Genomic DNA, 13270 nt, shown 5'->3' on the forward strand with positions numbered 1-13270 from the left:
TTGTACAGATCACATCAACTGTTTATATATGTTTCTGTTTTCAGAATTATGTTTAAGTTTTCCCTTTGCATAGATTTTTCCAAGGATTAATTCTGTCTCTTCAAGTCCATGTTGTGTTGGGATTGGCCTTAGTTCGGCTCACCTCTTGGTGAAAAGCAAGCTGGCTCCATATGACCCTCATCAGCAAATCAGGATACAGACACTTATTTTTTAACTTCCTCCATCAAGATTTTAGTTTTATCAACTGAAAAAAAAAGGGGGGTCATGGTAATACCAAGTCACTGGTTAGAATTCTTTCTTTTGCTATTAGATAACTCATAGGACAGCACAAACCTAAAGGTCAAAGGAACAAAGACCCTCAATTACAAGGGAAAAAAAAAAACGAGGAAGAATAACTTTTTTAATCTGGGGGTTGGCATTTTTGGGTTTTTTTTTTTAACAGTGTTTAATACAACAGTACGCTCTCTCTGATAAGCCAACCACTGCAAAGGAGCACTTACTTCCAAGGACTTTAGAGCCATATAGTAAGACGATATCAATAACTTTGCTGACTGTGGCTAACAAAGCTCTTAGACTTCGAACTGTAGTGTCTTAGGGCTGCAAGGAAATTTTTGTTAATGACCAAGCTGCAGATTGGCTGCCTACTGACTTTCAGAGCAGAAGTTTAAATGTTAACTCATAGTGAATTAACAAGCATCAGCTGCATTGCAGTAATGAATGTGCATGTTTGCAGTGCATCATATGACTACTCGGTACTTACTGCAGTCAGCTAGTATGTGGTAAGATTTTTGTTGTGATAACCTAGACATAAGAATGAGTCTTCCATCTACATTCTCTTTGGAATAAGAACATAGTATTTCACACCTGTACAGCACCTGAGCAAGAAAAGCATGCAGTGATAATTCTTTTGCTTGCTAACCCTTGCTGGTGACAAGAACAGGGTTTGGCCATTTTACTTTTCGTGTCACCTGTTGAACTTGTGCCTCTTGCTATTTAAAATCATTCCATAGCTGCAGAACAGTCTCCAGATGTTAGTGTGACTGATAACACATGATAACAAAGAGGAATCGAATGTAAAGGAACCATCTTACTTGTTTCTTTGCTGCCGCTCATCACACTGTTTTCAAAGTTTGGGGAGTTATGAAAGCTTGTGACCCAACTTCCTCCATTATAACAATAAGGTGTTTATCTTACTTGTTTGACTTGCATGGCTTCTGGCAAGTAAAGGACCCAGAACAACCAGATTCCCTTGCTATCAAAAGCCAACTAGTAGCTGAAGTTGCAATTTCAGTATCTTTTAGCTGTTTGTTATGGTGATGGGGTGTGTTCCGATGATAGCCTAGGTGGTACAAATAAGTCAGTTTCCTTGAAATAACGAGAGAGCTAGAATTCCATAAGGCCGGGTTCTGGCATCTCTCCTACATTCCTATCGTAAATGTTGGAAGCACTGGTGGCTTGGGGACAGGTGGCAACTGCAATTGCGCAGACCCTCCCCAAACAGTCAGGGCGAAGGTATTTGATAGAAAACCAAGAGAAGCTTTTCGCTAGAGTTCCCCTTAGTGTCTCCACTTGGAATTGTGGGCAACGTTGGCTTTGTCAACAGGAAAGTTTAGCCTAGTAAAGGTTTAAAGGGGTATTTGACTTTAGAGGGATCCTACATAAAACAGAAATAATTCCTCTAGCTAGTGACTTGGCTTGAAATTCAGTGCTGCAGCAGTGTGCTTGCCTATCAAACACCTCATTCTGTCTTCTCTGGGAAAACTGAAGCCACTAGAAGCTTTTAAATTTTCCAATTAATCAAGCTGCTTCCCTAAAAAGAATCAAAGTCTAATGCGAATCAAGGTCTTTCCTCAAAAGGAATCACCAGGTTTCCTGTGAATGGTAAAATGGTGTAATAAGTAGACCTAGGTTTTAATTCTTATTTGTATTAGGGTAGCAACTGGAAATCCATAAAATATGGACTGCTTGCTTCTCAGGCGCATGCAAAGAGGCGTTTCCTGTATCAGTGAGATTACAGTCCTGACAAGATTGATAAAGAGGGAAGTAATTGTTTTTATCTGTTTTGAAGGCAGAAAAACAGACTCCATTAGTCATGCAGGGAGAGACAGGAACACCTTCCAAAACACCCCAAGCTGTATCCCAAGCCATTCTCCATCGATCTGTCTTTTCTCTATATCCTGCTGCAAGATAGGAGGTAAGTCCTGGGTGCCTATTTTGATACTACTCTTACCATGTTAGATCTCTCCACTCCCTATTACCTAAGTTTTCTTTGCTGGCTGCCAACAGCTCTCAATCCTATCCTGACATTAACAAAGACGATCTGTATTGTCAAGTGGATGGAGTGTGGGGCTACATGCCAACATTCCTGATTGCTTATCTCAGCTGTGCCACAGATTTCTTAACCCTTGTGCAAGTCAATTAATCTAGTTCAGTCTTTAAAATTGGGATAATGACATTTACGTAACAATTGGAGGTGTTTGTAATGAGCCTGAATAATGAATGCAATGCTGTGGCATACATTTCTCTGTCTTTATGTCAGTGGCTTTGCAGTCTGTGACCATTGATAACTAGCTTGCTTGTTGCACTCACGTGCCACCGTTTTCATCGGGATTTAAACTTAGTGATACATTTTTATTTCTCAAGACTCAGGAATTCTGAGTCATCAGAGACTGTTTGAAATTAAGTTTGAGAGGTAAGAACTATGTTCTTCAACCCTGTTAGGTGTTAATAGAGACAACTTGTTAATTGTTTCCTGTTCAGTGAAAATACCTCCTGCTGCAGGTAGGTTTGGGTTGCAGATGGAGACTGAACAGAGCCTCTCTGTATCAGGCACCAGTCTTCTGTGCAATTAGTCAAACAAGCAATAGCGTTATTGTTCACTTATCTTTTTTGTTTATCTAAAGCCAGTCAAATTATATTTCACAGAACGGAGAGCCTTAGTAGAAAAAAACCAGTATGTTTTTATGCTTATTTCTCAATGTTACTGCCAACGTTTCTCTTTATTTTTCCCCGGTGTCTTTCCTGGAGAAAGGAAGCACAACCTGGATTGTGTAACTGGTATTAGGGAGGACAGGCTCAAAAGTGACATAAGACTCTTCTATTTCTCATGGCACTTCAGTCTGTAGATGAGCGAAGAGGTGTTACCAGTCTGTTTGTTATATTCATCCAGACCAGCAAGCAGAGCTTCCAAGGTCGCTGCTGAACCTGGGCAGCTCAGAGCTGCTGTTATAACTGTAGCTCTTTTATAAATAGGATAGGCTCAGCTGATTAGCAGTCTTATCTCCATCAATTAATGAGGATAAGCGTTCATCATGTTGCAGACTTCATGCCTCATGCAAAATGTTGAGAAACTGCATGAGGTTACTGTGCATGGGGAAAAAACCCTGCCACTTTGAAATGTCTTTTTTAACAGCCAATATATATTCTTGTGGAAAACGGTTCTAGTGGTGATTTATCACTTTCATCTTAATGAATTTGGAAAAATCCATCCCAAGAGCCAACTCAAATGAAAATTTACTCCTTGGTTAGCTTTTGTAGTCAGTAATTGGGTATGGACAGGCATGGTTAACAAAGGCACTGTGTCCGAGCATGGTTCCTCTCTGCTGGGACGTGTTGTTTTATTGCAGCTTTTAAGATGAATGTTTTGACTCTGTAAAACTTAGTGCTATATTCCTTCCTAGTGTCATGTTGTCCCTTTACAGTTTGAATATCTCTTTCAGCACCTGAAAGATGTTAGAGTCTCCAAGATATCATTAACTTCATAGAACTGTGTATCATTTCCTTACTTCCTTGCAGACTGGGCTCTTAACGTTGTCTGGAAGGAGGATTAAAGAGAGATTGGGACTCAAAATACTGCACTTTTTAGAAAGTAGTGTAACATTGCCTATGGTATTTCCCCGTATGTAGCAACTGCTTCCTCTTTTTCAAGTTTGTCTCATCATTTGTTGACTGTCACTTCTTTGCAGCTCCCCAGTTTCCTGAAAACATAGATTTCTGCATAAAGGAAGAAGAAGAAAAAAAAAACCCCAAATTGCCACATTCTCAAAGGGTGTAACTTCTTCTCACTTTGTGGATTTATCCTGATATACAATCCCGTGAGCTACATGTATGAGTCTATGATCTCTTTAAAGTAGTATTGGTTGAAAATGTGATTTAGAAATTAGAAAACCTGATTGGTTTTGGTAACTGTGAAAGATTGTTTTCATGTTGGCATCTATACAGGGGCCTGATCGTACCTCTGTTGAAGTTTGTGACAAAGTTCCTGATGATTTCAAGATCGCGTGCACACAGAAACCAAATGCCTTTTTGTTTTGTTTCACCCTTGCTCAAAATTTGGTTTCAGATCAAGGACAGGCTGGAAAATGGTTTCCTGCGTTTCAGGGGCTTATGTTGGTAGTTGAGATTAAGAGCGATTCTGATAGATTAAGGTGGCGTGCGTTCTCAAGCCAGAATTTTATATCAGAAAGAGTATGTAACCGATGATCTAAGGAAAGATTAAGGTGAAAGTTTGCAGCAGTTATTGCAGGGTAGGCGAGTGTGAGTGAAGTGTGTGCAAACAACTACAGCCATAGCAAAGGTATTAAAACGTGTGGCGTGAACTAAAGGGCAGAAGGCCGACGAAGGCCATTCAATGTACAAACCTGTGCCTGATTCAAAGAAACTAACTCAATAGCTTGATTAACTATTAAGTAGGTATTCTTTAATGGCAGCGCTGGGTGCACAGGGGATCGCTCCACCTATCGTGCACACCGTCAGGCCTAATTGTGCAGCTTAAGTACATGTTCTACATATGTATTCACTAGATTTCCAAGAAATGTTATACATATTCATTAGTTTTCTGGGAAACTATTAGCATATGCAAATGTCCTTTACGCAGGCGCATTGAAGGTCTCTGGTGGTCTTCAGGAGTCCTCTGGTCTTCCGTAGTCTTCCTCACTTGTCCGCTACTTGACCCTCCTCAGGTGATTCTGCGCAGTATGGTCCTTTACATGTTTTGATACATCAATGCTTGTTAGTGCTCTAACATAAAACATAAGTTTTCATTAGTGATGTAAAACCATACAGCTTGTTTAAGCTAAATTATCTACAAGGACAAGAACAAAGGCAGGAGTTCTTATCTTTTCCGGCCCTATCTATTCAAGCAAGGCCTCTGCTTGTGCCTTCTCAGCAAGATCGTAAATTCATCAAACATTTAATTAAGTTTTGCGATTGCTCATGGCTCCCTCTTGCTCATCACTCCCAAGTACCAGTCTCTGACAGGCTTAATCCTTGACAAACACCAGTCCTTGGCATGTAAAGTTACAGAGAGATAATCATTAAGCAATAAGCAGTTCGTTCTCTGTATCACGCCTGTCCTTAAATTAAATGTTACAGGTGAGATTACCTATGTTACACACCCGGCACCTTCTGAAACATGTCGTAATTTCAGTGTCCCGTCCTGCACTTGCCATGGGCCGCCTGGGCGATGACTGCCGAAGTCGCAGTATTAAGAAAAGACCAAAACCACAGCAGGTCCTGGAGAAGCCTGCAGTTTGTTTAGTCTGAGGAGGGCTGGGGTTTAAATCGAATTGAAAGCAACGAGGGACTCGTTGAAAAGCAGAATACAGCTCTACCCGCCCTGCGACCGCGCATGCGCAACGGTGCCCGCGCCGCCGCCGCCGCCGCGCATGCTCAGCCGCGCTGCCGCTGCCGGTCGGAGCCCGCGCAGGCGTGTGCTGCCCCGCCCGCTCCGGGCTGCGCAAGGGCGGGTCGCCCAGCCTGAGGGCGGTGCTGTGGCGCATGCGCGTTGCCCCGCCTGCGGGGCCGACGTTCCTGAGGAGGCGGGGAGAGGACGATGGAGGCGCGCAGGGTCCGCCGGCCCCGCTCACTGCCCGGGAGCGACCGCGGCCGCCGCCACCGCCAACACCACCGCCACCAGCACCACCACCGTCGGGGTCGACGTGCCGGGCTCTGAAAGGGGCCGAGGGGCCGGGACGCTCCGCCGGGCGGGAGAGCAGGCGGGGGGGGGTGGCCGCGGTGAGTAGGGGGAACCGGGAGGGCGGTTGCGCTGAGGGGAGCACCCCGGAGAAGCTCGGCCGGGCCGAGCGGCCTCCCGCGGCGGGGCCGGCTGCGGGGCGACCCCGTTTGGGGCTGTCGTCCCCTGGCACCAAGGCGGGGCGGGCGAGGAGCGGCGGAGCCCGCATCCCCTGCGGCTGGTCCCGCCGGCACGGCACGGCCCGGCCCGGCCCTGAGGCGGTCGTTTCCCGCGGCGGCGGAGACGGGGGCTGTCGGTTCTTTCGCCGGCTTCCAGGGAACGGCTGCAAACCCAGGAGGACTCTTCAACGGGAACGCACCGTCGGTGCGCGCTAGTAACGTGAGGGGACAGGAGCCCTGAGGGAGGATAGTTTTCCGAAAGGATAACAAGTAGAACCGCTTGATGTGGCCCGCGATCTCCCGGTCACACACGGAGTGTGTGTGTGCGCCATCCACCTCCTCGTTTGTTTGTCTTAACGTCCACCTTTCTGACTAAAGGGATGGCGGTGAGCTTTAGGTTATTGGTGGCTCTTCCTTGGTATTGTAGGAGAATGTGGTGGTGTTTCCGAAGCGGAAGGGTTAACAAATGGACTTGTTTTCCCTGGCTATTTAACACGTGATAGTCATACTATCTGGTTTTTAGTAGAAATAGCACTTGAGTATGTAATCAAAAAACACTCTACTAAATTTTAACTGTTGTCAGACCGCTAAATTTCAATATGGAACACTAGTTTGGGTTTTTTTCCTCAGGCACACTAGAATATGAAGTTCTAAACTAAACAAAAAATGAAGTTTTTTCTGCCCGCTACGGTTGTTCTTTTTTGGATGAGAGGGGGTTTAGTGCCTTAGGGGTGGAGTCATATACATGTAACCTCTATTGGAGTGCTTTCTTCAGCAAAATATAGTAATAAAAAAAACCTTCTCCACAGAACTAAGTGATTAAGCAAACAGGGATCTGTAGCAGTGGGACAAGTGATACCGTCTTTGGATATAACGTTGTCCTCTTACGGCCTAATACAAAGTTGATAATAAGGTACAAAATGAGGAGTTCTGAATGGCTGATACAATTTCTAAGAAATTAGTAGAAATGCTGCAGTCTTGAAGGCGTGTTAAAAGTAGTGTGACTATTTGGTCAGGGTGGACCCTGCAGTAATCCTCTAATCATGATGATTTATGGCAATGCATTTGACAGGAAAAGTTTGTTACAAAATAGCAGCTTACAGGCATGTTCATTAAAAAGGAAATTAAATTGCCTGATGATTTGCAGCCTTATGCTCCTTTTGTAGCTGCTTGCATCAAAAGGTCATATTTCTTTGTATGCTCTTCAGTGCGATCAAACAGTTGAGAAGATGGCTTTTTAAGATGTGAGTGCACATAACTCTTACGTGGCCGCCTGGGTGTGGATTGCATATATATGAAAGCTTAGTAGAATTGTTTCAGACTCCTTTGTAACTAGGACTCTTACAGTCTACCTGGAGTGTGATTCCTTAATAATAGTTGAACAGTGTAGTAAAGCTTTGATGATGTTATGGTATTGTATCCTTGTGTATAAGGATGGTTGGATGAAACCTCTGTGAAGTTCTGGTTCATGGGAACGTTCATTTATAATGACAGAGAAGTTGAAGATGGGAAACTACAGTAAAAGGTTGGATACGTATGAGAGGTGACTCAACTGGCTACTTCATGTCACCATCACAGCAATTTAATATTAAATATTAACACTTTCTCAATTGTCCTTCGTTCTGTAATGCTGAACATCTAAATGCTTTTTTTTTTTTTCTTTTTTTTAATTTTCGACATGACTTAGACCAGAGCAGCCTTTTCACTAGTTTGTTGACATATGCTTAAACTTTTTGGATCCAATCCTGGAAGCTGTTCAGTGATAGTTTTGTCCTTATGTCAATTGTGCTTATTTAATAAAGGTCTTATGGGGAATGTTAATTAAACAGTACATGGTGTAAGCTGTAGTTAAAACATCCTGAATTGGAAAGTATTACACGGAAGGAATATCAAGTTCTTAGGCTGTATTTAGTAGGTCTGTACACCGTCTTACTTCCAGTTTTGTGCTAATCTGATTTTCTTTACTGGCAGCACCTGTCAGATGAAGATACTTCAAACAAAGTCACTTGGAAACACACTTTATTTATTGCTTACTATATAAATTATTGTTCTCTACACCTTTTAGTTAAGGGTGATGCTGTGAAATAGGATGCATATGTATCAGCTGTGAAGTTACTGAGAACTAGTTCTCCATGAACTGCTTTCACAGATGTTGCATTTCCATGCGCTTTGTTAACTGTTGTTGTAATTTTTATTTTCCTAGGCCCACATCAAGCTCCTGGTGTTTGGATAAAAAGGAATGAGGAGTTGATAACCTATGTAATGGGAAAGTAAAGGAAAATGATGTACTGTTAACTACCTGGGCTTGTCATATTTTTGTGTGTGCCCATTTTTCAGTGCAGATTTTTAAGAAATAATGACTTACAATTCTGGCTTTTGAGAGTGGATGCGTAGTGCAGGTATGTGGGTATAGGAATGTCTTTGAGAAATATGCTATTGGGGATAGGTAAGAGGAGATGAGGAAGAGAGGAGATGCTCTCTACTGATTTTCACTCTCAACACTTCTGAAATAGTTTAGTAGCAGTTTGTATTAACAGCTAAATAATGATACAGGTAAAAACAACTGCTCTGTATAATTTCCTAAGGTAATTCTGTGAGGACAGGTTTTCTTTTGGAAATACCTAGTTTCTAAATTTGGTAATAAAACACAGTTGCAGTGGTTGTTGGTATCTGCTCTTTCTCCTCCAGCAGTTCCAGTGTGGTTTTTTTTTCCCCTGTCTGGATTATTCTTGAGGAGTTGATCTCCCGCATTGATGAATAATTATCTCCAGCATTTTTATTGGCTCATTGTACAAAATGGAATGTATTCATGTATACTAAGCATTAGTTTTGATTCACTATAATAGTTTTGGTTAATATTAGCTAAGAGCATGGTATTCCAGTAAAGATATAGTCAGATCTGTAATTCCTTAAAAATCAGAAAGATGGTAAAGTGTGTGGAAGCCTGGGTATATAAAGATGCTGGAGAAGCCTGCTGAACCCTATGAAATAGATATAACAAACATAAGAATGATTTCAGGTTATAAAGAATAATCCTTAGATTTTAAAGTAAAAATTAAGGTATTTGATTTTTTTTTGAGATAGTTGATTGATAGGCCTTTAATAAGTGCATTACCAGTGCGAGTAGCTACATACGGATGGTAAATGAGTGTCTAGTTTTCTAACTTCCTTTATGGCTTTTTTTTTTAATTATTTTAAAATCTATTGGGTAAAGCCATCTTTGTTAAAAATAAGAACTTAAAATTTTGAGTGCTTTCTGTATTTGACAAGGAAGACTTAATTCAGAATCCAGATTGCACAGAATCCATCAGAAATGCTTGTTCAAGTCTATCTGGAATCTCTGAAGTAAAAATGGTGGGCTAGTTTAGATTATGATTTAAAGAGCAAACAGTGTAAGAACTTTCCTCATGCACACAAAGGTGCTGAAAGGCCCTTTCCAGTCAGAGATACTGAATATCTCATCTTAAAGTGACTTCTTTTCTGAAACTTGGTTATCTGAATGACTTGTTTTCTGTAGCTGGTTCAGGAACAACCAGCCAGAGATGTATTCCTGAAGCTTGATGAGGTTGTGATAAAAGCTAATACAAATTAAAATCTAGTAAAAATAATTTATGTTGAGTCAGATTTTACAGTCTGTTTTACATATGTGCTTGCACACCCAGAGTGATTAGGTGCATAAATCAACTAACTGGCACAAAATTTTATTGAGCTTAAAGTTGTCTATAACTAGTGTTACATTTTTTCTAATTTTAGCTGTAAAAAATTATAAATGTGTTGAAATGACTATTTCCCAAGTCATGGTCACAGGTGATGCTAAGCAATGAGTAACCAACAACACTGATATCTTTACAAGTGCAGAATCTTATAAATTATTAATGGCTGACAGTAATTGTACCTCTTTGTAGTGGTGTTCTCTTAGGGTAAGCCTAATCTACAGTAAGAGTAAAAGTATTTTCTAGTTTGATTAGATGGTGGTTTTGTCTAACTTAGTACTGAGCTAGTGCTCAATCTAAAATTACAACTTCATTTTACTGATGCTTTGTTATCTAAAAGTTGGGATGCTGTGAAACGGTACTTGTAAAATTGTGGAGATTGTCATCCTCTGGTAATTTTACAGCCAAATATTGTTATTCTATGAGTATTTTCCACAGCCATAGTCCATTTTAATGGTTACATTAACGTTATGGTCCATTCTCTACACGATACAGTGGGAAGTGCATCCAAAGTGATGAAACTGTTTTAAAAAGATCTGCAAATTTTTAATGAACCAACTTTTTCCCCATGCTGAAATTAACTGACTTGAGGAATGTACTGTTCCTCTGGACTGCGTTATCTTGGATACTATTTGTTTATAGTTCAGTGTTCGTTCATACACTGAAAGTTGCTTTATATTCCGATAAGGCTTCTTCTACTAGGTTCAAATAATGATGGGAACTTACATACAGGATTTCTAGTACTTTTGGGGAAGGATGGTTATTTAGTTTGGTTTTTGGTGGGTTTTTTTGTTGGGGTTTTTTGGGTGGTTTTTTTTTTTTTTTTACTTCTGCAAAATTGCTGTCTAGCTAGCTGTTTATCTTTTATTTGCGCTGATTATTCGTGGAAGTGAAATACTTCACATTTGTCCCTATTTCATCTTGTTTGTTTTGGACCATATGCCCAGTTTGTCACAAATGATTTAAGAACTTTGGTATCGTCCTCGAACTTATTTTTGTCTCTTCTCAGCTTGATATTAATCTCATTTTTTTGAAGAACTGAATTTTATTAAGGTTATCTTTATTGCATTATTTTTGTGCTTACTTTGACTTTTTTTTTTCTGTTACAGCTTAGTGTATTGTAGTTCTGTTTTTTCAATATATGTGTAGCCTAATAGGAGACTTCAGTTTTTCCTGAGTCTTGATTACTTGGCAAATATTTAAAGCTTTTCTTCCTCTTCAGTATCTAACACAAATTTATTATATCCCATATATAACTGGAGACATGAATCTGTGCTAGTCTTGAAACAACTTAGTAATGAGCCTCTTCTAAATCTGGGAACATACACGTTTTAATTCTGGTTGTTTTTCCTTCCAGTGTCTTCTTATTACCTTGAAGAACTACCAATTGCCCAAATCCTTTCTAGAAGTGTTTATCAAAGTGTGTAAACTCGGTGTTTAATACTTATTCTATTAGCTTTGCTAATACTGAGATTTTTCTTCTCTCTCCAACCTGTTCCCTTTCTCCTGGTGTTTTTTCACAGGAATCGAATTTCTCTCTCACTGAGGTTCCTTCACTTCCAGTATGGAGATGAATCGAGAAAAACTGTGTACCAGCAAGGCTGATGTGAGCTCAGATTCTGCTTATCATTGCTCAACATGTCATGACGATGAGGAGTGGAGCAGTACTAGCCGGGGACGAGCTAAGTCACGAAGTTTGTCTGCTTCACCGGCCCTAGGAAGCACCAAAGAATTCCGGTATGGATCTTGGTTCTTCCCATTGTTGCTACCTTTAAGAAAAAAAAAAAAATTGTGTACGTTTTAATTTTTGCTCCTCTTTTTATATAACCATAGTCTTGCAGCTGTGACATGTGATAATGAACAGAAATAAAAACAGTGTTTTGTGGTAATAAATAGAGAGGGAGGTGATTAGTGAACCATCCTATTGTGGTTCATGCTGTGAAAAGAACTTGATTTTCTGAAGTAGCCATGTAGGTGGTCACCTCTAAACTGACATTCATGTAAATAGTTTCTGGCTAGTTGTGAGGCTTGCCTTCTATTTCAGTGTTTCTTGGAAGATCTTAAACTGCTTTTTGTAGATATTTCAGCAACATTCTATATGTGCACATACAGCTTCAGCAAGACAACACATCACTCATTTGTTTTGTATGTGCCATTTAAATGCTGTCTGAAGTGAGTATGTCAGAGTCTGGACTCAGTGAAGTGTTTGCATTTAAAAATGGCTATGGGAAATGTAGTAGATCCTTTTTTTGAAGACAAACTGCACATAAAACTGCTATCTGTAGCATCATGTATTGAAATTATTTCTTAGTAAGAAAGTTAGTGAAGAAAGTATGGGTATCTTTCCAGCTAGGAGAAGTTCTTAAAAGTATAAAAATTTAGAAGGTTATTGTTCATAAGCAGATAAACAAAATATTTTCAAATATGAGGAAGCTGTTGTGCACAAGTACTTGACTTTCAGGATTTTGGGGTAGATTTGAACTTTGAATACTGTGATATTTGTCATATTTCAACCTAGCTTCAGAAATTTTAAGTACCTTCCAGAAATAAAATACAAATGCATCTGTACTGAGCTATGTTAATTCATAGCTTGATAGTAGCTCAGGTCACAAGAAAGGAACAGTTTTGTGCTTGCTTCCCTATCTTTAATTAGTAGGCAGAACTTTACCTCTTGCTCAGCAAGTTGCTTTCAAGGGATTCTTAAAACGTACTTCAAAAGGTTGTTAGTCCAAAATGAAGGCAGGAAGTTAAAGGTTGGGGGTAGACTAAGAGCAGACCTGTAATCAAAATGGCATGGCTGTCAAAACAGGTATCTGCAGAGTTCATAGTCTCAAAAAAGAATCAATCAACAGTAGGAACACTTCTGCAGATTTTTGCAAATGCTCTAGCTAGAGCTCTAGTGCTGTGTATTAAAAACCTGTATGAGTATTTAAGTTATATGGTAATGTGAGGCAGCACAAAGTAGGTTTGTGCTTGCAGATAGTTTCACAGCAGTGAGAAACGCCCCTTTTTTTTTGGAGCCAAATCTCTAATCTAGTTGCAAGGCTCTTGTCATGTGGACAGCTTGGATAGAACTTTTGATTTTTGTGATCTTTGGACCCATTGTAAATATTGAATAGCCTGCTGTGGTAGCAGTGTGTCTTGATCTTGTGGGAAGCATAGCAGAACTTTTACTTACATTGTGGCCCTCTATAAAAGCACGGACAGAATCATGGAGGAGTTTCTCAACAGATGAAATTCTCGTCCAGAGTTACTGCTTTGCTGGTAGGAATGCTCTTGCAAGGCAGAGCATATGTGGGTGAGGCTGAAGATCACAGGGGGAAGCTTTATGGTGAAGGGAGGCATACTAAAAGCCTTTACCTGAAGAGGCTAAAAGGTTAGGAAAATACTTGCTTTGCATATGTAGTTCAGAAAGTCAGTGTACT

At 40.4% G+C, this 13270-nt stretch overlaps 1 protein-coding gene and 1 long non-coding RNA gene across 6 annotated transcripts in view; one reads left to right on the forward strand and one right to left on the reverse strand.

The window, feature by feature from the left end:
- Positions 1–2097: 2097 nt before the first annotated feature.
- Positions 2098–13270, forward strand: part of NADK (NAD kinase) — a 30935-nt gene continuing 19762 nt past the window's right edge. Inside the window, exons 1-3 of one of the 5 annotated variants that reach the window (XM_030017622.2) lie at positions 5800–6015; positions 6290–6374; positions 11369–11582. In XM_030017622.2, the coding sequence (XP_029873482.1) occupies positions 11410–11582 (173 nt within the window). In that variant the 5' untranslated portion in view covers positions 5800–6015; positions 6290–6374; positions 11369–11409. The other 4 variants (XM_030017623.2, XM_030017621.2, XM_030017625.1 and 1 more) reach the window with 4 other exon arrangements.
- On the reverse strand, positions 4678–5612 carry LOC115342754. Its single transcript, XR_003923887.1, has 2 exons — positions 5384–5612; positions 4678–5019 (listed from the first exon to the last, which is right to left on the reverse strand). It is a non-coding gene; the product is annotated as an uncharacterized LOC115342754 (long non-coding RNA).

The sequence above is a fragment of the Aquila chrysaetos genome, chromosome 6 (genome assembly GCF_900496995.4).
Source record: "Aquila chrysaetos chrysaetos chromosome 6, bAquChr1.4, whole genome shotgun sequence".
NCBI lineage: Eukaryota > Metazoa > Chordata > Aves > Accipitriformes > Accipitridae > Aquila > Aquila chrysaetos.